The sequence below is a fragment of the Elephas maximus genome, chromosome 24 (assembly GCF_024166365.1).
Source record: "Elephas maximus indicus isolate mEleMax1 chromosome 24, mEleMax1 primary haplotype, whole genome shotgun sequence".
NCBI classification, from domain to species: domain Eukaryota; kingdom Metazoa; phylum Chordata; class Mammalia; order Proboscidea; family Elephantidae; genus Elephas; species Elephas maximus.
Window position 1 is genome coordinate 3,496,189 of NC_064842.1, and position 25,084 is coordinate 3,521,272.

The 25,084-nt window shown below is 43.8% G+C and overlaps 1 protein-coding gene across 10 annotated transcripts in view; it reads left to right on the forward strand.

The window, feature by feature from the left end:
• Positions 1-5,136: 5,136 nt before the first annotated feature.
• Positions 5,137-25,084, forward strand: part of CENPF (centromere protein F) — a 72,412-nt gene continuing 52,464 nt past the window's right edge. Inside the window, exons 1-5 of one of the 10 annotated variants that reach the window (XM_049868563.1) lie at positions 5,137-5,244; positions 8,281-8,483; positions 9,993-10,189; positions 22,032-22,153; positions 22,581-22,672. In XM_049868563.1, coding sequence (XP_049724520.1) covers positions 8,322-8,483; positions 9,993-10,189; positions 22,032-22,153; positions 22,581-22,672 — 573 coding nt within the window. In that variant the 5' untranslated portion in view covers positions 5,137-5,244; positions 8,281-8,321. The other 9 variants (XM_049868558.1, XM_049868560.1, XM_049868557.1 and 6 more) reach the window with 9 other exon arrangements.

Consider the following 25,084-nt stretch of genomic DNA (forward strand, 5'->3'; position numbering starts at 1 on the left):
GGTTTCCCCTATTACTGATAAAAAAAAAAAAAAAAAAAAAAATTTTTTTTTTTTTTGATTACTGACCGTTACCCATTTATTATAACCAGAAAGGATACAAGCATAAAGATGCACCAGTCGAGGCCTGGGACAAGGCTCAGCATGTGGCTTCCACTGTCCCTGCGGACATGCCACATCCTCTCCCCTAGGTGGGTGTTCTTACCAATCCCAAAAGCCTTAAAAAGAAGGCCTCAAAGTCCCTGCTCCCCTAGTCATTGGGATCTCCATGAATATGATTACTTGAACCTTAATGCATAGTTACAATCAATCTAAGCAATGAAGATGCATGACAACGTTAGGGAGCCCTGGTGGCACAGTGGTTAAAAACTTGGCTGTTAACCAAAAGGTTGGCAGTTTGAATTCTCTGGTTGCTCCTGGGAAACCCTATGGGGCAGTTCTACTCCGTCCTATAGGGTCATTAAGAGCTGAAATAGATTCGATGGAAAGGATTTTAAAATTTTTTTAAATGATTTCCCTTCCTGAAGTTAGTTTGCCAGGTATGGGGCCTGTACTGCCCCTACCTGCCTAGCTATTTTGGGGAACAAAGGCATCTTGATTTCTTGGGTTATTTTCAAAAACCAGAGTCAAAGGAGGGCCAAGCCAGGTTCTTTGTCCAACAAGAACACCAGCAAAAGAAGGGTTTAATTGGTGGACCATACTGTCTAAGCTGGAGTAGAAAAGACTCAAGAGTGCTGATTCACAGGGAAAAAAAGGAGGTGTTGGAGGAACCACGAGTGGACTGACTCACTGAGGGAGTGAATTTAAAACGGGAACAGAGAGCTGAGAGCGAACTCTCAGAGGACATCTACATGTGGTTGGATGGAAACCTACCTCCTCCCCCTCAAAAAACTGAGAAGCACTGGAGAAACCCTGAGAGTATGACCCTTGGATACCCTTTTAACTCAGCACTGAAGTCACTCCTGAGGTTCATCCTTCAGCCAAAGATCAGACAGGCCCATAAGACAAAACAAGACTAAATGGGCACACCAGCTCAGGGGCAAGGATGAGAAGGCAGGAGGGCACAAGAAAGCTGATAATGGGAACCCAAGGTCGAGAGGGGGAGAGTGTTGACATGTCATGGGGTTTGTAACCAATGTCACAAAACAATATGTGTATTAATTGTTTAATGAGAAACTAATTTGCTCTGTAAACCTTCATCTAAAGTACAAAAAAAACAAACTGAGGAAAAATAGAGGCAGAAGGGAACCATAAAATTCAAAAGACACAAAAATAGCACAGAAGTTACTAGAATAGTTTTCCATTACATGATTTCCTTGTTTAAGAATTGAGTGTATAAGGACTTATACTTTCTGATTTCAAAACATACTATCAAGTTACAGTAATCAAAACAGTCCAGTACTGGTGTAATGATAGACATATAGACCAATGGAAGAAAATTGAGAGTCCAGAAATAAGCCCACACATCTATGGCCAATCGGTTTTCAACAAGGGTGCCAAGTCCATTCAATGGACAAAGAATAGTCTTTTCAATAAATGGTATTGGCACAACTAGGTTCCCACATGCAAAAGAATGAAGGTGGACCCATATACCCCATACCATATACGAAGATTAACTCAAAATGGATCAAGGACCTAAATTTAAGAACTTTAGCCATAACTTAGAGCAAACACAGGGTCAGTGCTTCAGGACCTAGTTTTTGACTCTGGATTCTAACATATATGCTGGCAGTGCAAGCAACAAGCGGTGGGATAGACAATTGGACTTTATCAAAATTAAAAGCTTTTCTGCATCACAGGACTTTATTAACAAAGCAAAGACATAACCTACAAACTGAGAGAAAATATTGGGGAAGCATATAAAGGCCTAATTTCCAGAATATGTAAAGACCACCTACAACTTATCAACAAAAAGATAAATGACTCAATCAAAAAACAGGCAAATGTCTTGAACAGACATTTCACCCAAGAAGATATACAAATGGCCAACAAGAAGATAAAGAAGTACTGAACATCGTTAGCCGTTTGTTACTGTTGTTAGGTGCTGCCATTGAGTCACTTCCGACTCATAGTGATCCCATATTACAGAAGCAGATTGCCAGGTCTTTCTCCCGAGGAGCTGCTGTGGGTGGGCAGGAGGACGGTGGCTCAAACCTGGCAACTTTTTGGTTAGCAGCCACCAGGGGCTCCTTTCGTTACTCATTAAACTCTTTGCTGCTGAGTCTATTCCGACTCATAGGGACCCTATAGGACACAGTAGAACTGCCCCATAGTGTTTTCAAGGAGCAGATGGTGGATTCAAACTGCTGACCTTTTGGTTAGCAACCAAACTCTTAGCCACTGTGCCACCAGGGCTCCTTTAGTCATTAGGGAAATCCAAATCAAAACCACAATGAGATACCACAGAATAGCTATGATCAGAAAAACAGAAAACAACAAGTGTTGATGAAGATGTGGAGAAATTGGAACCCTCATCCATTGCTGGTAAAATTGTAAAATGGTACAACTATTGTGGATTGAGCCCATCAGCTGCTCCACAGGAGAAGGATGTGGCAGTCTGCTTCAGTAAAGAGGATAGCCGTGGAGGCTCTCTGGGGCAGTTCTACTCTGTTCTATACAGTCACTGTAAGTCAGAATTGACTCGATGGCAACAGGTTTGGTTTTTGATTTTTTATTGTAGAAAACAGTTTGGCAGTTCCTCAAAAACATAAGCATGGAATTATTTTATGTTCCATCAATTCCACTCCTAGATAAGTACCCCAAAGAACTGAGAGCAAGACTGCAAACAGGTTCCTATACCTCTATGTTCATTGCAGCCCTATTTACAATAGCCAAAAGGTAGAAACAACCTAAATTTCCATCTACAGATGAATGGATAAACAAAACGACGGCACTGAGTTTCAGTTTTTATTAAGAGAAATGAAGTCCTGCTATGACATGGATGAACCATGGAAACTTTATACTCAGTGAAATAAGTAGGTCACAAAAGGATAAATATCATATGATTCCATTTATATGAAATATCTGGAATTGGTAATAGTCAGGAAAGATGTGTGTCAGGGTTGTGCCTTTTCACCATACTTATTCAATATGTATGCTAAGCAAATAATAAGAGAAGCTGGGGCGCTCCTTGGAAACTCTGTGGGGCAGTACTACTCTGTCCTATAGGGTCACTATGAGTCGGAATCGACTCGACGGCACTGGGTTTTTGTTTTGGACTATATGAGGAAGAATGGGGCATCAGGATTGGACGAAGACTCATTAACAACCTGCGTTATGCAGATGACACAACCTTGCTTGCTGAAAGTGAAGAGGACTTGAAGCGCTTACTAATGAAGATCAAAGACCACAGCCTTCAGTATGGATTACACCTCAACATACAGAAAACAAAAATCCTCACAACTGGACCAATGAGCAACATCATGATAAACGGAGAATGGATTGAAATTGTCGAGGATTTTACTTGGATCCACAATCAACACCCATGGAAGCAGAGGTCAAGAAATCAAAAGACACATTGCATTGGGCAAATTGGCTGCAAAAGACCTCTTTAAAGGCTGAAAAACAAAGATGTCACCTTGAAGACTAAGGTGCGATTGTGTTTTCAATTGCCTCATATTCATGCAAAAGATAGACAACGAATAAGGAAATCGATGAATTGACGCCTTTGAATTGTAGTGTTGGCAAAGAATATTGAATATACCGTGAATGGACAAAGAACGAACAAATCTGTCTTGGAAGAAGTATGACCAGAATGCTCCTTAGAAGCAAGGATGGCGAGGCTGTGTCTCACATGTTTTGGACGTGTTATCAGGAGGGATCAGTCCGTGGAGGAGGACATCATGCTTGATAAAGTAGAGGGGCAGCAAAAAAGAGGAAGACTCTCAATGAGATGGAATGACACAGTGGCTGCAACGATGGGCTCAAGCATAACAACAATTGTGAGGATGGCTCAGGACCAGTAGTGTTTTGTTCTGTTGTACATGGGGTCGCTATCAGTCAGAGCCGACTTGACAACACCCAACAACAACAAAATGGCTGGTGGGGACAGAGTTTTATGAGGAAAGTGACATTGGAATTGGATACTGAATGGGGAGCAGCGTTTGTGAGAGGAGGGGACAGGTAAGAGCAGTCTAGGCTTCAGGAACATTCTAAGGAAAGGCAAGGAGGGTTGTGGAAAGCTTGGAACTTATTCAGAGACAGCTGCAAATGGTCAGAAATGTATTAATTCAACAATTCACTGCTTTATTTCTGCCTTCACAAGCTTATTTATAGTTGAATATTTATAGTTGAATAGGGAAATAAAGTATATAAAATGCAGAAAACATTGGTGGGCTTCCTGAAAAGGAGGGCTTATATCCAGTTTTGAAGATTCTTCTGGCTGCAAGGCATCAATCTTTGGTAGCAAGTATTCACAATCTCCTTTCCAGAATGGGATCGAGAGAGGGCAGCAGCTAGACCCTTGCATGTCCGGACTCAAATTCCATTTACTTAGCTTCTGTGTGTCTCAGTCACCGCAAAGGACCGCTAAGGATACAGTGGATGAAGAACGCATAGCAAACACAGCACCTGGTATCTACGTCCCAAGTTCAACATTTAATAAACTGATAAGCAGGTGCAGTGTCAAGTTTTCACCAGAACGCACACGCCCCGCTGGCTCTAAGACAGACCACGCCCTATTCATCAGCCGGCCCTTTCCCTGCCTTCTGCCAGAAGAAACCCAAACACACAGCGTAGACCCGCTCCGGCGCACAGCGACCCCGCAGGACAGAGCAGGACCGCCCCATAGGGTCCCAAGGCGGGAATCTTAGGGAAGCCGACCCCCACGTCGCTCTCCCCAGAGCGGCTGGTGGGCTTGAACCTCCCGCTTCTCAGCCGAGCGCTTCAGCCGCCGCGCCACCGGCCGATCGGCGTCCGGCCTCTTCCGCAGCACGTGGGCCCCGCCCTCCCGCAACAAAACCAGGAGGTGCCCCACTTCGGCGCTGGCGCAGGCGTCTCCGGGAGCGACGGCTTGATTTTAAAATCCATTCAAAAGGGCCAATCAGAAGCGGCGTTCCGAATCCGGGGAAGCAGATTGGCCCGACGATACGTACAAGTGACCAATAGGCTCGGAGGTGGGCGTGACCGGGCCGGAAGCGGACGAATGGAGACCGAGCGGCGGCGGCAGCGGCGGCGGCGGCGGGCGGTTTGAATCGGGAGCTGAGAGCTGGGCTCCGACCGCGGGCGCCGCGCCGGGTTCTCGGACAGGTGTGGTTCCCAGCGAGGTGGGCGTCCGCCTGCGCCGCGCCAGGCTCTCGGACAGGTGTGGTTCCGGTTCCCAGCGAGGTGGGCGTCCGCCTGGGCCGCGCCGGGCTCTCGGACAGGTGTGGTTCCAGTTCCCAGCGAGGTGGGCGTCCGCCTGGGCCGTGCCGGACCGCACTCTCGGACAGGTGTGGTTCCGGTTCCCAGCGAGGTGGGGAGCGCCGGTTGGCCGTGCACTGGGCGGCGGGGCTCCAGGGCGTCGACCCCTTGCTCCAGGTAAAGCTGGCGCTTTGTCCCGCTCACCTGCCTGCGCTGCAGCTGCTCCAAGCGGCCATCCAAGTCCGGCAGCCAGCGGCTCCTCTTTGAAATCCGGCCCTGGCCTTTTGTTGTATTCTGGGGATGCAAGTTTGGGTTTTGATCTGGACGGCGGGGTGGTGAGCCTATTTTTAGTGCATTTTAAGCATTTTTCTCTTCCTTCTCTTTCCCTCCTTTCCACATTTATTTGGACGTGCCTGTGTGTCAGGCTTTACCGTGTGTGAAACCCACCCAAGTCATAGCCACCCTACGCGACAGAGTAGAGCTGCCCCATAGGGTTTTTAGGGCTGTAAATCTTTATGGAAGCCGACTGCCACATCTTCCTCCCCGGGAGCTGCTGGGGAGGTTCCACCGCCGAGTCTTTTTTTTTTTTTTTTTTGGACCAGCCGAGCGCTTTAATCACTGTGCCACCAGGGCTCCTACCATGCGCTAAGGACCCAGAAATAAATGCCGTAGGTCCTACCCTTTTTTTTTTTTCCTGGTCTAAAGGACACTTTGAGGCCCAGCTCAGGTGCTGCAGACACTGACTTGGGTTTCTTGGTGGACAGAGCGAGGATTCTGATAGAAAGAAAGCTGAAAAACACATTGCCCTGCAGGCCTGGGTGGGTCCCACAGGCACTTTCTGAACCTCTTGGGGCTTAAAGGGGTTGGGTGATTCCGGCCTGAAGAGTCCCTCCACTATTCAAGGTATAAAGGTGCAGTGTTTTCTAGAGGACGAGCCTGCAAAATCAGCCTCCCAGGGACCTTAACACACAGGGCTTTCTTCAGCCCACTGTCCCTTACATCCTACAGTCAGGTTCACGGTTTGCTTTTTTCCTTTTGCCCCCAGTGGCCTGATGTAGAAGGTTGATGGCTGACGCTGAATGTGTCCGTGGCTCTGATCACAGTGGGTTGGGGTCTGGTGATTGCTTTAACCATTTTTTTATGGCTGTATCTTTTTTTTTATCTTAGACTTTGAAATAGGAAAGCATTCAAGCTGCCACTCTTCTTCTGTTTCCCTCACGTCTGTCGTCTTTCTGGATTCCTCCTTTTAATCTAGAGCTTGATTTAGTAAAACACAGACAAAAAAAAAAAAAAAAATGAATCCTCACCTGTTGCCAAAGATAACTGGAAGTTGAATGACTTTACTTTCACTTAAGTTCTAAAGGCCATACTCCTACCAGATGATTTAAATTTCCTATGAGTCGGAATTGACTTGACGGCAGTGGGTTTGGATTTTGCTTTGGTAAGATGTGGCTGAGAAAGAGATAGGGCACTTGGCTCTGTACTATAGAATGACAGATAAAAATAATGTCTTCAGGGCTAACACAATAACTAGTATATAGAGAGGGCTTAGCAGGTGGCACCGTTCTGAGGGTTTAATAGATTTTTACTTACTTCATCCTTACAGTCACCCTGGGAAGTCATCACTAAACCAGAAAACCAAACCTGTTGATGTTGAGTCTATTCTGACTCATAGGGACCCTACAGGACAGAGTATAACTGCCGCATAGGGTTTCCAAGGAGTGGCTGGTGAATTTGAACTGCTGACATTTTGGTTAACAGCCTGAGCTCTTAACCACTGTGCCACCAGGACCCTGTTTGCCATTCTTATTATCCCCATTTTACAAATGTGGAAACAGCACAGAGCAGTTAAATAATTTGCCCAAGGTCATACATCTTGCGAGTGCTGAGCTGGGATTTGAATCCAGGTTTGAGTCATTCGGGCTGCACACCTGTTTGTTCTGCCAAGGCCTGTCGGCAGCCTGGCTTTACTGCCTTTTGCAGCGATTCTGGTACTAGTGTGGCTTTCACTCTGTTCGTTTATTCACTCATGCATTCATTCAACAGATTATAACTGTAAAAGAGAAAAGGGTACCTGTGCTGTGAGAGACTGACTACAGACAGGGGGGACCAGGTCAGATCTCAGGGACGGCTTCCCAGAGGAAGATGACTAGAACTGAGGGACTAAGCATGAGTGGGAATTAACCATGTGAGGAAGGGAAAAACATCTGTGAAATAACTTATGTGTTTTGTTTATTTAGAGCCCCTAACTCATCTGAAACTTATAGCATGAACTTATAGCAAAGTGTTCATGTTTTGTGTAACGGCTGAGCTGTACAAGTCAGGTAACCATATAACAAGTTAAAACTGAGAAGTAAGAAAACTGGGAAACTAAAACTGCTCCTGAAGCCAACTTGTCAGACAAAGATTAGATGGACTATAAAACATAAAATGATACTGGTCAGGTGTGAGCTTCTTAGCTCAAGTACACACATGAGACTATGTGCGCGGCTCTTGTCTGGAGGCGAGACGAGAAGGCAGAGGGCGACAGGAGCTGGTTAAGGACACTGGAAATACAGGGTTGAGAGAAGGAGCATGCTGTCATAGGGACAAAAACTAGGGTCACATAATAGCGTGTGTTTAAGTTTTTGTATGAGAAACTGACTTGAATTGTAAACTTTAAAGCACATACACACACAGGAAAAGAAAACCAAAAAAAAAAAAAAAAAAAAACCCAAAAAAATTTGGGATGCAAGGGAGGCCAACCAGACATATTATGTCCTTTATGATCAAGGTTATTGGTTTCAGGGGATGGAGAAGGGCACTATTATACTTGGCTGTCTTTTTAAAGGTCAGGCTTTGAAACTGGATTCTTTGCAGGTGGTTAGGTAGCCTGGTTAGTCTCTGAGACCTTACATTTTCTCTTGCTGTAGTAAGACTCAACAGGCTGGTTTTTCTTTTCAGTTTATTTATAAATGTTTGACTAGTAAAGAACGGGGAACAAAATGAGCTGGGCTTTAGAAGAATGGAAAGAAGGCCTGCCTACAAGGGCTCTTCAGAAAATTCAAGAGCTTGAAGGGCAGCTGGACAAACTGAAGAGAGAGAGGCAGCAAAGGCAGTTTCAGCTGGACGCTCTGGAGGCTGCACTGCAGAAACAAAAGCAGAAGGTAACGCCGCTGAGATGCTGCTTCACACGGCTCACTCCTCGTTTGGACGGCTTATTTTATTTCGGCCTTTTAAACTTAAAGAGAAGCAATTTTGCTATCTTTAAGTGGTAATTCCCGTTTATTTTTGGGGGGTCCGTCACTTAAAATTGAATTGCCATTTTCCCCCCTCTCTATCTTCATTTCTGCTTACCTGCTAATATTTGGGGTTACTGAGTTCCATTTGAGCTTCCATTTGGGACTGTGAATTGGGGATTCCTTTTGCATTCTAAACCAACAAGGCCGAAGGTGTCTGGCTGTACTTAGAGCATTTTGCATTTCGCTTTTTGAGAGTGGGCTTTTCACCTTGGAATCCCCAACCTTCTCTTCAGGACTGCTTCAGTGTTAGCCAGCTAAGTAGTGATAAAATCCCTGCTTCTGAATGATTTTGCTTATGGAAGAATTTTCTGGTTTCTCAGGATCACTGGCTTTGGCAGCTGAACTTGGAAATGAATTAAGGGACATTTGTAACTTCTTGTTTTTGATTTTTAAAATTAAAAAAATCATTGTGGTAAAATATATGCTGGACCAGAAATCAGAAGTTGTGATAAAACCTGTATAACGTAAAATTTACCGTTTTGACCATTTTTAAGTGTACAATTTGGTGGCACTAGTTACATATACCGTGTCATACAAACGACACTGCTATTTATTTCCAAAGCTTTTTCCTTACTGCAAACAGAATCTCAGTACCCACTAAGCAATAACTTCCGACTTCTCCCTCCCCATAGCCATGTTTTGACTCCTGAAAGGACTCTCTCGCCTGTGAGTGCCATGTGCAGACTGAATACAGTGCCACGCATGACTCTGCAGAACTTTTCTACCCGTGGGCTTCAAAGTGTGGCCATCTAAACTGTGTTTCTGAGTCCAGTTCAACGAGATGGTGCCCAGCTCCCAACACTGACTGCTCTGACAGGGATCACAATAGACGGTCCTGGGCAGAGCTGGAGAAAAATGTAGAACAAAATTCTAACTCATAAGAAAGACCAGACTTGCTGGTCTCACAGAGACTGGAGAAACCTGAGAGTTAAGACCCCCAGACACCCTTTCAGCTCAGTAATGAGGCCACTCCTGAGGTTCACCCTTCAGCCAAGGATTGGACAGGCCCATAAAACAAAAGGAGACTAAATGGGCACCAGGAGCCAGGGACTAGAAGGCAGGAGGGGACAGGAAAGCTGGTAGTAGGGAACCCAAGTTTGAGAAAGGAGAGTGTTGACATGTTGTGGGTTGTTAACCAATATCATAAAACTGTATGTGTACTGTTTAATGAGAAGCTGGTTTGTTCTGTAAGCCTTCATTTAAAGTACAATAAAAAAATTAAAATAAGTAAGTAAAATGTGTTCATCTAGCATTGATGCTGGATTATTGCATTATTCCTGAGAAAATTAGTCAATGTTAAACTCATGTTTATAAATTATATCTAGCAAATTTGTGAAATAAGGGATGTATTTCCTTCTGAATGATCACTATTAGGTCGAAAATGAAAAAACGGAGGGAACAAACCTGAAAAGGGAGAACCAAAGCTTGATGGAAATGTGTGAGAACCTGGAGAGAGCCAGGCAGAAGATCTCTCACGAGCTTCAAGCCAAGGAGTCACAGGTGAATCTCCAGGAAGGACAGCTGAATGCAAGCAAAAAACAAATTGAAAAACTGGAGCAGGAACTTAAAAGGTGATTTTTTTTAATGAGGTTTATATGGATTTGGTTTGTATATGTTCAAGAGATGCGTTTATCTTTCCCTTTAATGATGTGATTATTAGATCTTGCAGTATTATTTTCCTGGTGGAGGGAACAGTGATCTGAGAAAATAATTGTTTTCTCACATACTTCAATCCTGTTACTGTATGGTTCAGTACTATATAAATTTCATTGTGGTAAAATATATGCTGGTTGCTTGCTTATTTAAAAAAAAAGCCCAAAAAACCGGTTGCCTTGAGCTGACACTGACTCATGGTGACCCCCCGGGTGTTAGAGCAGAACGGTGCTCTGCTGGGCTTTCAATGGCTGATCTTGGAAGTAGGTTGCCAGGCCTTTCTTCTGTGGCACTTCTGAGCTCGTTGACCGTTTACACTACCCAGGGACTCCTTTATTCATGTGATATGTGTTTATTGAGCTGCGGTATGTGCCAGACACTGGCACTGGGTGATACAATAAATTATATAAAAATTATCAAGTGGTTCCTGCTGTTTCCTTTTTACTTCTTATTTTCACGTGGTTGGAATTTTTTAATGAGCATGTTTTTGACTGAAAACCAGCCATCAGTGTAGTGGGAAAAAATGAAAGGGAAAAAGACATGGTAGCCATGGTCCCTGTCCTCATAAATTTTACTCTCTAGTGGAGTATTTGGACAAGCCAATCTGCAGTTTCTAGTTCATGTTGTCAGTGACAGTACAGGATGCTGTAGGGGCATGTGATGGGGTTGCTTCAAGGAAAGGTGCTCTTTATGCTGAGTCCTGAAGGCTGAGTCGGAGCTGGCCAGGGAGAATGGCCTCAGCAGAGGGCACTGCATGCTGATAAGCTGGGAGAGAGGGCTGAATGTTCAGGGAACTCCAGGTAGCTCAGTAGGGAATTGAGTAAATGGAGGCAGTGCTGAGGGCTGAGGGGTCAGCTTATGCCAGGCTGTCAGGGATTTAATTCTGTCCCCCTAAAATGTGTGTCAACTTGGCTAGGCCATAATTCCCAGTACTGTGTGGTTGTTCTCGGTTTTGTTATCTGCTGTGATTATCCTATGTGTTGTGAATCCTACCTCTATGATGTTAATGAGGCAGGATTGAGGCAGTTATGTTAATGAGTTAAGACACAAGCTATAGGATTAGGTTATATCTTGAGTTGATCTCTTTTGAGATATAAGTGAGCAGAGAGGAGAGGGACCTCTTACACCAAGAAAGAAGAGCCAGGAGCGGAGTGCATCCTTGGGATCTGGGGTCCTGTGCTGAGAAGCTCCTAGACCGGGAGACGATTGATAATAAGGACCTTGCCCCAGAGCCTATGGACAGAGAGAGGCTTCCCCTGGAGCTGCCATCCAGAATTTGGACTCCTAGCCTCCTAGATTATGACAGAATAAATCTCTGTTTGGTAAAGCCATCCATTTGTGGTATTTCTGTTATAGCAACACTAGATAACTAAGACAAAGGCTTTGAACGTCAGTCACCTCAAGGAGTTGAATTTATTGTGGAACAGTAGCAGCTATTGGAAGGTTTAAGCATGGGGGTGCCATGATGAGGTGTGTGTTAGACCACTGTGAGTGCAGAGTGGACAGCAGTTAGCGGGGAGCAAGTCTGGAGGCAGGGAGACCTTTAAGAGCCATCTAGGGGAGAGAGAACGGCCTGATAACGCGGTGACTGGGAATGGGGAGAAATAGATGGGAGAGTTATTTAGGAGACAGAATCAATAGGTCTTGGTGATCGGCTGTGGGGGAAAAGGATGATTGCTCGGATTCAGGCTTGGGGAGCTGGGTAGAGGTGCTGTTCGCTGAGAGAGCACGGATCAGGGAGGAATGTGATGAGGTCATGCTTGGACGTGGATTAAATAACAGTGACCAGTAGGTACGATATGCAGATCTGAAATGGGGGAGAGAGCTCTGGGTTAGAGGAATAAATTTGGGAGCCCTCAGCATATAACTGAAGCCACAGGAATGATGCGGATCATCTAGAGAAAGTAAAACCTTGAGAGACACCACTATATAAGAGAATCAGAGATAGGAAAAGGATCCTAAAAAGACAATTGAGGAGAAGGCAGGAGGGTGGAATGACAACCAGGAGACATGGAATCACTGAAGTCAAGGGAAGAGAGCAAGAAGGAAGGAGCATTTGTCTCAAAATTGTACAGAGGAGGCAAGCAAGACGAGACCGTTGGATTAGCAACAAAGAGTTGTTTCAGTGAAGGAGTGGAGGTTGGGAGGTGAGGAAATGATGTCACCTTTCAGAGCATGGCTGTGAGGAGGAGGGGGTCTTTCGCCAGGGGGTGGGCATGGTGAGAGAGGCTCTTTTATTAGAAATGAGAGAGCTTTGTACATATTATAAAGCTTGAGTATAAGGACTAGTGTTGATGGAGAAGTGAACAGAAAAGAGAGAAGATGAATCAGGCGTGGTCCCCGAGAAGGTAAAGGTAGATGGTGGGCCTCCAGCATGGTGGGATGGATTAGCTTTAGAGGAGACTTTTATTCATGCACTGTGAAAGGGTGGAGGGAGGAAGAGGTGAGTGTAAACATAGTCAAGATAGAAAAGATGGAAGGAAGTCAAAGCATGGTTTATGCTGATGGCTTATATTCTCTGAGTGGAAAAGCTGGTGGTGAGGACTAGGGAAGCTTATGGGTTGAGGAGCACCCATGCCTGCTTGAGGTTGGAGGCCATGAATTTATAGCGGAACTCTGTCGTTGTTACTTGTTTAACGTTAATAGAGTATTTCTGTTGGAGACTTTATTGCTGTTATCTACTGGAAGCAAGCGTGTCATGATTGGGTTTGCTGATAAGTCATTATTCTCAGCTCATGCATCGCCTCTTCCTTCCCAGAACCTGGAGCTCAGTGAAACCAGGGACACTGAGGCACTGTCTTCACTCTCTGCTTGGAGTAAGGTGCCCATGGCCGAGAGGCTGGTGTGTGTCATTAGGGTGTTCATTGTGTTTCCCGGGTTAAGCTAAATCAGAGGCGTTAGAGACTTGGAGGAGTTGAGCCCTCTGATAACATGGGTTGCTCGGTTTTGAGAAGTGCTTAGAGCTTACCTGAATGGTAGGGATGTTTCTGTACATAGACACAATCTATACCTTTCTTCCCCCATTTCTTTCTGTTTGCAGCCATATCTTCTCTAGAGGCATTATAACTTTTTTTTTTTAATTAACTTTTATTAAGCATCAAGTGAACATTTACAAATCCAATCAGTCTGTCACATGTAAGTTTACATACATCTTACTCCCTTCTCCCACTTGCTCTCCCCCTATTGAGTCAGCCCTTTCAGTCTCTCGTTTCGTGACAATTTTGCCAGCTTCCCTCTCTCTCTATCTTCCCATCCCCCCTCCTGACAAGAGCTGCCAACACACTCTCAAGTGTCCACCTGATTTAATTAGCTCACTCTTCATCAGCATCTCTCTCCCCCCCCCACCGATGACCAGTCCCTTTCATGTCTGATGAGTTGTCTTCGGGGATGGTTCCTGTCGTGTGCCAACAGAAGGTCTGGGGAGCATTGCCGCCGGGATTCCTCTAGTCTCAGTCAGACCATTAAGTCTGGTCTTTTTATGAGAATGTGGGGTCTGCATCCCACTGATCTCCTGCTCCCTCAGGAGTTCTCTGCTGTGCTCCCTGTCAGGGCAGTCATCCATTGTGGCCGGGCACCAACTAGTTCTTCTGGTCTCAGGATGATGTAGGTCTCTGGTTCATGTGGCCCTTTCTGTCTCTTGGGCTCTTAGTTGTCGTGTGACCTTGGTGTTCTTCATTTTCCTTTGCTCCAGGTGGGTTGAGACCAATTGATGCATCTTAGATGGCCGCTTGTTAGCATTTAAGACCCCAGACGCCACATTTCAAAGTGGGATGCAGAATGTTTTCATAATAGAATTATTTTGCCAATTGACTTAGAAGTCCCCTCAAACCATGTTCCCCAGGCCCCCGCCCCTGCTCCGCTGGCCTTTGATGCATTCATTTTATCCTGGAAACTTCTTTGCTTTTAGTCCAGTCCAATTGAGCTGACCTTCCATGTATTGAGTGTTGTCTTTCCCTTCACCCAAAGCAGTTCTTATCTACTGATTAATCAATAAAAAACCCTCTCCCTCCCTCCCTCCCTCCCTCCCTCCCCCCTTCGTAACCCCAAAAGTATGTGTTCTTCTCAGTTTATACTATTTCTCAAGATCTTATAATAGTGGTCTTATACAATATTTGCCCTTTTGCCTCTGACTAATTTCGCTCAGCATAATGCCTTCCAGGTTCCTCCATGTTATGAAATGTTTCACAGATTCGTCACTGTTCTTTATCGATGCGTAGTATTCCATTGTGTGAATATACCACAATTTATTTACCCATTCATCCGTTGACGGACACCTTGGTTGCTTCCAGCTTTTTGCTATTGTAAACAGAGCTGTAATAAACATGGGTGTGCATATATCTGTTTGTGTGAAGGCTCTTGTATCTCTAGGGTATATTCCAAGGAGTGGGATTTCTGGGTTGTATGGTAGTTCTATTTCTAACTGTTTAAGATAACGCCAGATAGATTTCCAAAGTGGTTGTACCATTTTACATTCCCACCAGCAGTGTATGAGAGTTCCAATCTCTCCGCAGCCTCTCCAACATTTATTATTTTGTGTTTTTTGGATTAATGCCAGCCTAGTTGGTGTGAGATGGAATCTCATCATAGTTTTAATTTGCATTTCTCTAATGGCTAATGATCGGGAGCATTTTCTCATGTATCTGTTGGCTGCCTGAATATCTTCTTTAGTGAAATGTGTGTTCATATCCTTTGCCCACTTCTTGATTGGGTTGTTTGTCTTTTTGTGGTTGAGTTTTGACAGAATCATGTAGATTTTAGAGATCAGGTGCTGGTCTGAGATGTCATAGCTGAAAATTCTTTCCCAGTCTGTAGGTGGTCTTTTTACTCTTTTGGTGAAGTCTTTAGATGAGCATAGGTGTTTGATTTTTAGGAGCTCCCAGTTATCTGGTTTCTCTTCATCATTTTTGGTAATGTTTTGTATTCTGTTTATGCCTTGTATTAGGGCTCCTAGGGTTGTTCCTATTTTTTCTTCCATGATCTTTATTGTTTTAATCTTTATGTTTAGGTCTTTGATCTACTTGGAGTTAGTTTTTGTGCATGGTGTGAGGTATGGGTCCTGTTTCATTTTTTTGCAAATGGATATCCACTTATGCCAGCACCATTTGTTAAAAAGACTATCTTTTCCCCAATTAACTGACACTGGGCCTTTGTCAAATATCAGCTGCTCATACGTGGATGGATCTATGTCTGGGTTCTCAATTCTGTTCCATTGGTCTATGTGCCTGTTGTTGTACCAGTACCAGGCTGTTTTGACTACTGTGGCTGTATAATAGGTTCTGAAATCAGGTAGAGTGAGGCCTCCCACTTTCTTCTTCTTTTTCAGTAATGCTTTGCTTATCCGGGGGTTCTTTCCCTTCCATATGAAATTGGTGATTTGTTTCTCTATCCCCTTAAAATATGACATTGGAATTTGGATCGGAAGTGCGTTATATGTATAGATGGCTTTTGGTAGAATAGACATTTTTACTATGTTAAGTCTTCCTATCCATGAGCAGGGTATGTTTTTCCATTTAAGTATGTCCTTTTGAATTTCTTGTAGTAGAGCTTTGTAGTTTTCTTTGTATAGGTCTTTTACATCCTTGGTAAGATTTATTCCTAAGTATTTTATCTTCTTGGGAGCTCCTGTGAATGGTATTGATTTGGTTATTTCCTCTTCGGTGTTCTTTTCGTTGATGTAGAGGAATCCAAGTGATTTTTGTATGTTTATTTTATAACCTGAGACTCTACCAAACTCTTCTATTAGTTTCAGTAGTTTTCTGGAGGATTCCTTAGGGTTTTCTGTGTATAAGATCATGTCATCTGCAAATAGTGATAACTTTACTTCCTCCTTGCCAATCTGGATACCCTTTATTTCTTTGTCTAGCCTAATTGCCCTGGCTAGGACTTCAAGTACGATGTTGAATAAGAGCGGTGATAAAGGGCATCCTTGTCTGGTTCCCGTTCTCAAGGGAAATGCTTTCAGGTTCTCTCCATTTAGAGTGATATTGGCTGTTGGCTTTGCATAGATGCCCTTTATTATGTTGAGGAATTTTCCTTCAATTTCTATTTTGGTAAGAGTTTTTATCATAAACGGGTGTTGAACTTTGTCAAATGCCTTTTCTGCATCAATTGATAAGATCATGTGGTTTTTATCTTTTGTTTTATTTATGTGATGGATTACATTTATGGTTTTTCTGATATTAAACCAGCCTTGCATACCTGGTATAAATCCCAGTTGATCAGGGTGAATTATTTTTTTGATGTGTTGTTGGATTCTATTGGCTAGAATTTTGTTGAGGATTTTTGCATCTATGTTCATGAGGGATATAGGTCTATAATTTTCTTTTTTTGTAATGTCTTTACCTGGTTTTGGTATCAGGGAGATGGTAGCTTCATAGAATGAGTTGGATAGTATTCCATCATTTTCTATGCTTTGAAATACCTTCAGTAGTAGTGCTGTTAAGTCTTCTCTGAAAGTTTGGTAGAACTCTGCAGTGAAGCCGTCCGGGCCAGGGCTTTTTTTTTGTTGGAAGTTTTTTGATTACTGTTTCAATCTCTTTTTTTGTTATGGGTCTATTTAGTTGTTCTACTTCTGAATGTGTTAGTTTAGGTAGGTAGTGTTTTTCCAAGAATTCATCCATTTCTTCTAGGTTAGCAAATTTGTTAGAGTACAATTTTTCGAAGTAATCTGAAATGATTCTTTTAATTTCATTTGGTTCTGTTGTGATGTGGTCCTTCTCGTTTCTTATTCAGGTTATTTGTTTCCTTTCCTGTATTTCTTTAGTCAGTCTAGCCAATGGTTTATCAATTTTGTTAATTTTTTCAAAGAACCATCTTTTGGCTTTGTTAATTCTTTCAATTGTTTTTCTGTTCTCTAATTACTTAGTTCAGCTCTAATTTTTATTATTTGTTTTCTTCTGGTGCCTGATGGGTTCTTTTGTTGCTCACTTTCTATTTGTTCAAGTTGTAGGGACAGTTCTCTGCTTTTGGCTCTTTCTTCTTTTTGTATGTGTGCATTTATCGATATAAATTGGCCTCTGAGCACTGCTTTTGCTGTGTCCCAGAGGTTTTGATAGGAAGTATTTTCATTCTCGTTGCTTTCTAAGAATTTCCTTATTCCCTCCTTGATGTCTTCTATAACCCAGTCTTTTTTCAGGAGGGTATTGTTCATTTTCCAAGTATTTGATTTCTTTTCCCTAGTTTTTCTGTTATTGATTTCTAGTTTCATTGCCTTGTGGTCTGAGAAGATGCTTTGTAATATTTCGATGTTTTGGACTCTGCAAAGGTTTGTTTTATGACCTAATATGTGATCTATTCTAGAGAATGTTCCATGTGCACTAGAAAAAAAAGTACATTTTGCAGCAGTTGGGTGGAGAGTTCTGTATAAGTCAATGAGGTCAAGTTGGTTGATTGTTGTAAGTAGGTCTTCCGTGTCTCTATTGAGCTTCTTACTGGATGTCCTGTCCTTCTCCGAAAGTGGTGTGTTGAAGTCTCTTACTGTAATTGTGGAGGTGTCTATCTCACTTTTCAATTCTGTTAAAATTTGATTTATGTATCTTGCAGCCCTGTCATTGGGTGCATAAATATTTAATATGGTTATGTCTTCCTGATCAATTGTCCCTTTTATCATTATATAGTGTCCTTTATCCTTTGTGGTAGATTTAAGTCTAAAGTCTATTTTGTCAGAAATTAATATTGCTACTCCTTTTTTGCTTATTGTTTGCTTGATATATTTTTTTCCATCCTTTGAGTTTTAGTTTGTTTGTGTCTCTAAGTCTAGGGTGTGTCTCTTGTAGGCAGCATATAGATGGATCGTGTTTCTTTATCCAGTCCGTGACTCTCTGTCTCTTTATTGGTGCATTTAGACCATTTACATTCATCGTAATTATAGATAAATAAGTTTTTAGTGCTGTCATTTTGATGCCTTTTCATGTGTGTTGTTGGCCATTTCATTTTTCCACATACTTTTTTGTGCTGAGACGTTTTTCTTAGTAAATTGTGAGATCCTCATTTTCATAGTGTTTGACTTTATGTTAGTTGAGTCGTTACGTTTTTCTTGGCTTTTATCTTGAGTTATGGAGTTGATATTCCTTTTTGTGGTTACCTTATTATTTACCCCTATTTTTCTAAGTAAATACCTAACTTGTATCGTTCTATATCGCCTTGTATCACTCTCCATCTGGCAGTTCAATGCCTCCTGTTTTTAGTCCCTCTTTTTGATTATTGTGATCTTTTACCTATTGAGTTCCATGATTCCCTGTTATGTGTATTATTTTATTTATTTATTAAAATTAATCTTAATTTGTTTGTTTTTGTGATTTCCCTATTTGAGTTGATATCAGGACGTTCTGTTTTGTGACCTTGTATTGTGCTGGTACCTGATATTATTGGTTATCTGACCAAACAATCTCCTTTAGCATTTCTTGTAGCTTTGGTTTGGTTTTTGCAAATTCTCTAAACTTGTGTTTATCTGTAAATATCTTAATTTCTCCTTCATATTTCAGAGAGAGTTTTGCTGGATATAGGATCCTTGGCTGGCAGTTTTTCTCCTTCAGTGTTCTGTATATGTCGTCCCATTCCCTTCTTGCCTGCATGGTTTTTGCTGAGTATTCTGAACTTATTCTTATTGATTCTCCCTTGAAGGAAACCTTTCTTTTCTCCCTGGCTGCTTTTAAAATTTTCTGTTTATCTTTGGTTTTGGCGAGTTTGATGATAATATGTCTTGGTGTTTTCTTTTTGGATCAGTCTTAAATGGTGTTCGATGAGCATCCTGGATAGATATCCTTTCGACTTTCTTGATGTCAGGGAAGTTTTCTGTCAGGAGATCTTCAACTATTTTCTCTGTGTTTTCTGTCCTCCCTCCCTGTTCTGGGACTCCAATCACACGCAAGTTATCCTTCTTGATAGAGTCCCACATGATTCTTAGGGTTTCTTCATTTTTTTTAATTCTTTTATCTGATTTTTTTTCAGCTATGTTGGTGTTGATTCCCTGGTCCTCCAGATGTCCCAGTCTGCATTCTAATTGCTGGAGTCTGCTCCTCTGACTTCCTATTGCGTTGTCTAATTCTGTAATTTTATTGGTAATCTTTTGGATTTCTACATGCTGTCTCTCTATGGATTCTTGCAACTTATTAATTTTTCCACTATGTTCTTGAGTAATGTTTTTGAGTTCTTCAACAGTTTTATCAGTGTGTTCCTTGGCTTTTTCTGCAGTTTGCCTTATTTCATTTGTGATGTCTCGAAGCATTCTGTAAATTAGTTTTTTATATTCTGTATCTGATAATTCCAGGATTGTATCTTCATTTGGGAAAGATTTTGATTCTTTTGTTTGGGGGGTTGTAGAAGCTGTCATGGTCTGCTTCTTTATGTGGTCTGATATGGACTGCTGTCTCCGAGCCATCACTGGGAAAGTAGTTTTTCCAGTAAATCCGCTAAAAAAAAAATGCAGTCAGATCCCTATCAGAGTTCTCCCTCTGGCTCAGGCTATTCGGATGTTAATGGAGCCGCCTGGGGAGGGTGGGGGAGGGATTGGAGAGCTAGGAGAGTAGCACCTCAGGATATAGCCAGAGTTGCTTGTCTTACTTGGGATGACTATTATATCTGAGATTTCCGCGGGGCACGTCGCCTATGTGTACTGGCTGTGTGGAGATTGCCCCCGGGGGGTCTGGCCCGCTGATGTCACGGTCAGATCCTCCGCTGTCATCCCCACCCCCAAGGTTAAAGCTCCCCTACTGGGACGGTGCACTCCCGAGTCGCTGCCTCCCGGGGACTCCCCGTCCTGCCAGCCGCGTCGTGCGCCGCCCCCGTGAACCAGCTGGCTCCCCCGCCCTGGGTCAGCTCAGGAGAGCAGAGCAGCTCCCTGTGCCTGCGCCGCGACTGCGCATCCCGACTGGGACGCCGCTCTCCCCGCTCCAAGACCAGCCACTGCCTCCCGGGGAGTTCTCCCACCGGCTCGCGGCGCAGCCCATGCGAACTGGCTGGGACCCCCCCAGGGTCAATTCAGGGGGATGGAGCTGCACCCTGTGCTCACGCCACACCCGCGTCCACCAAAATCCCAGCGGGACGGCTCCCTGGCTGGGACGCTGCTCTCCCCTCTCCAAGACCTGTCACTGCCTTCCCTGGACTTATCCCACCGGTTGCGCCGCCGCGCCGCCGGTGCGAACCAGCTGGGCGCCGCCTGCGCGAACGGCTGGGCCCCCCCCCGGGGTCAATTCAGGGGGATGTAGCTCCTCCCCTCGCTCGCGCCACGCCAGCGAAAATCCCGGAGGGACGGCTCCCTGGCTGGGACGCTGCTCTCCCCTCTCCAAGACCTGTCACTGCCTCCCGGGGACTTCTCCCACCGTCTGCGCTGCCGCATCACCCACGCAAACCAGCTGGGGCCCCCCCGGGGTCAATTCAGGGGGATGGAGCTGCTCCCTGCACTCACGCCACTCCCGCCAAAATCTCGGCGGGACGGCTCCCCGCCTGGGACGCTGCTCTCCCCGCTCCAAGACCCGTCGCTGTCTCCCGGGGACTTCTCCCACCGGCTGCGTCGCCACGCCATCCGAGCGAACCGGCTGGGCCCCCTCCTGGGGTTAGTTCAGGGGGGTGGAGCAGCTCTCCGTGTTTATGCCATACCTGCGTCCAGTCCAAATCCCGGCAGGACGGTTCCCCGGCTGGGACGCTGCTCTCCCTGCTCCAAGACCAGTCACTGCCTCCCGGGGACTTCTCCCACCGGCTGCGCTGCCACGTTGCCTGCGCAAACCGGCTGGGCCCCCTCCCGGAATGAGTTCGGGGGCTAGGGCTGGGACCCTTGTCTGTGCTGTCTGCCCCCCTGGGCTCTGCCCCAAATCGGGCTCCGACGGTCACCTGACTGGTATGCTGGCTCCAGGCTCTGAAAACAATCGCTGTCTCCCCGTATTTGTTCGTTCTCCGTCTCTAAATCTGTGTTTGTTGTTCAGGGTTCGTAGATTGTTATGTATGTGATCGATTCACTTGTTTTTCCGAGTCTTTGTTGCAAGAGGGATCTACGGTAGTGTCCACCTAGTCCGCCATCTTGGCCCCGCCTCCTATAACTTATTTTTATGTTTGTGTTTTAAAAATGTAATACATGACATGTATATAAAGGCTGCGTTTGTCATGACTAAATATACTTAGAAATGTCATCCATCCTCATGACTTGAGCCCCATGCTTGGATGCATTTCCTCCCTTTTTTCTGAAACTGTGGGTTCTTTTATATCCCCTTGTCTGTCTTTGACTTAGAATGTAGAATTTGCCTGGACTTTTTTCTATCCCTGGCCCTCCAACTCTTTTGTTGTTCCTGTAGTGGCTGGTACAGATCTTCCTTGGAGCCTTTAAATAACAAACCAAACCTTTTGCCGTTGAGTTGATTCCAACTCACAGCAACCTATAAAACCCATTGCTGTCGAGCTGACTCTGACTCATAGCAACCCTACAGGACAGAGTAGATCTGCCCCTTGGAGTTTCCAAGGAGTGCCTGGTGGATTCGAACTGCTGGCCTTTTTGTTGGCAGCCAAACTCTTAACCACCACGCCACCAGGGTTTCCACCAGAGCCTTTAGAACTTTGTAATTATTGGATTACATTCTGTCTCCCCAGTTAGACTGAGTTCCTGTGATGACAGGGGGCACATTTAGTTCTTTTACTTAAGTGTCTGTTGGATAGAGGAAGTGGTGAGAATTCTTGGAGGGGTGGGTTTCTTTGTGAGTTGATTACTACCTGGGAACAGGCTTTGCCTTTGCTCTAAGGGACCTGCTGTCCTCTTGGGCCTTTTTCTCACAGGTGTAAATCTGAACTTGAGAGAAGCCAGCAGTCAGCACCTGCTACAGATGCCTCCCTGAATCCAGGCAGTACACCCCAGAAAATTCTTCCAACTCCACTCACACCAAGTCAGTATTACACTGGTAAGGGTTTTGTTTCTTGGTATAAATACCTCTTCTATTGAGAGATTTTAATTCAGTCAAACAAATGAATTAATTCAACATTGAATCCAGCTTTTAATTTGGATGTTTAAAAAAATGCAACCACTTGTTCCACACCATTTGTGCATTTGTTGAACTTACGTGGGGCCACGGTGCTGCGCCTTTAAACTTTTCACTCTATTGTTATGTGGTATGTTTTAAAAGTTGTTCACTTTCACCTATGCTTCTATGTATTTTGATATTTGAGTAATTCAATCAGTATTTTGATCCTTTGTCCTAACAAAATGTTATTTCTGCCTAGTGTACTAAGATATTCATTTTTAGATTATCTCTTATAACGATGGCTGACCTTTGAATTCCTCCATGAAATCAGCGATTGAAAAATTAAGCTGTATTTCATTGTGTTTAGGTTCTAGGTATGAAGACCTAAAAGAAAAATATAATAAAGAAGTTGAAGAACGAAAAAGATTAGAAGCAGAGGTTAGAGCGTTACAGGCTAAAGTAAGTTAATTAAGGGCCTTATAATTGTTGTTAGCTGCCATCGAGTCGGTTTTCACTCATAGCGACCTTACCTACAACAGAACGAAACACTGCCCGGTCCTGTACCATCCCTGCAGTCGTTGCTATGTTTCAGTCATTGTTGCAGCCACTGTGTCAATGTGTCTCGTTCAAGGGTCTCCCTCTTTTTACTGACGTTCTACCTTACCAAGCATGATGTCCTTCTCCAGGGACTGATCCTCCTGATGACACGTCCAAAGTAAGTGAGATGAAGTTCTTGCTATCTTTGCTTCTAAAAGGAGCATTCTGGCTGTATTTCCAAGACAAACTTGTTCGTCCTTTTGGCAGTCCGTGGTATATTCAACATTCTTCACCAACACCACAATTCAAAGGCGTCAGCTCTTCTTCAGTCTTCCTTTTTCATAGACCTTATGAATAAGGGCCTCCTGATGAGAGTGTGCAGCTGCGGAAGTATTTTGCCGTACGCTGGAACCAGGCTAAATGAAAATGTGCTTTACAAAGTGCAGACATGTTTTTCTCATGCTGAGAAAATAAAGTTCCTGCTTATTGGTTGTGATTTTTTTTTAGTTTTAAAAATAGTTACGGGTGAGTAAAATAGAGTAGGGGTTAGTTTATCTCCACGTATGAAGTATTCATGAAAATATGCAGAAGTCATAGCATATAAATATTTCCCTGCTAAGACCTAATGATAAAGAGCATGGTTGGAGAGGGCAGGACCTGCCTCATTCCTGATTTCAGTAGCCGGCTTTGTCACCTGGAGGCAGTTGTTTCATCTGTAGACCTGCTGATGGGATGCGGTGACTCCTGCCAGAATCATTATTTGTGAACTGCATAGTTCAGAGGAGGTTATTAGCATCATCTCCTCGATCTTTTTAAACAAGCTGCTGACAAGAGCGTTTAACTCTATTTTTGATGTGGGTAAAGAAGCAGAGAGATAGGTGAAGAGCTTTGCTTAATGTCAAAAAAAAGAAAGAAAATGTAGGTTTCTAAAACGCCTACTTACAGATCAGGGCCTGGCCCTGGAAATACTTAATATATACAGAGTTTTTGTCTACCATTTCTGTGCATGATATGTTGTGCGCCAGGAAAACTGGTTTGGACCTTAATGACGGGTTTCTGCTACACCTAAGAGCTTGGTGAGATGGCACAATTTAGCAATGACTTAATGCTGAATTTATGAGTAGATGCTGTAAATATCGAGGATTTAAGAATCATTAATAACCACCTGTCTGTTAGAGTTTTAACAACTTAAATTCTTTTACGCCTTTAACCCTTGTTTTGAAGTTGCTGAAATTCTGATAGTTAGCAAAGGCATTGCTTAGCAAAACAAACAAAAAAATAAATAATTCCCTGTTCTGTCCTGGAAATATCCTGGGCTTTGTTGGTCCAGTTCAGTCATCTGTACCCATCCTCCCCCGACGTCGGTTCCCAGAGTTATTTTATGGAGGAACATGAGTCCCTATAGACGCTAAGCCTCTCACCATGGCAAGAAGATCGCTCGCTGTAAGAAATTTAATGTAGCATCTACAGCTAAGACAATTCAAAGTAGCAGACATTTCAAAAGTGTGTATTACATATAAAACTCCTTATATAACACTTTTTGGGAGAGTGCTATGGCTGAGAGTGGAATTCTTGAAAGTGTTTAGACTGATAATTAATTTTCATTCTCTGTGCCCAGCTACAGGGGGCGTGACCTATGACAGGTAAAGGAAAGCCAGTTTTGGGGTTCACAACAGCGGAGAATACTCGTGTGTTCACTGGACTACATGAAGGATGGAGAAGAAATACTGAGACTTGGTGCATTTTAACTGTGCCGAGCCTCAGATGGTACCAGCTTAAACGCTGAGAAATCTGACTTTAGAAGGTTCTGTCACCAGATCCTGGGGCTTGATGGTTTCCTTAACTTGATGAACACACCTTTTTTTTTTTTTCCTAAATTTGTTTTTTTATTAATTTTTTTTTAATTGGGTGAAAGTAGATATAGCAAACATTCAGCAATTCAATACGTTTTACACGTATAGTTCAGTTACACTGATCATGTTCTTTGTGTGTGCAACCATCATCACCACCCTTTTCTGGATCATTCTGCCGGCAGGAACATAAACTCTTGGCCCCTTGAACTGTAACTCTCTTCGCCCTCCCTCCCACCTCTGCTAACCAGGAATAAGCTCTGGTCTCTGTGTATTTGCCTGTTTTACGCAGGTGAGATCGTAAAGTCCTTGTCCTTTTGTGACTGTTTTCAAGGTTCTTCCACGCCGTAGCATGGAACATCCATCTTTCCTGATGCCTAGCAGAGGTGTTAACTCCTTCTCCTTATGGCTTCATGCTCGAAAAATCAACAGCCCCAAATCGCTATGAGTCAGAATCGACTCGACGGCAATGGGTTTGGTTTTG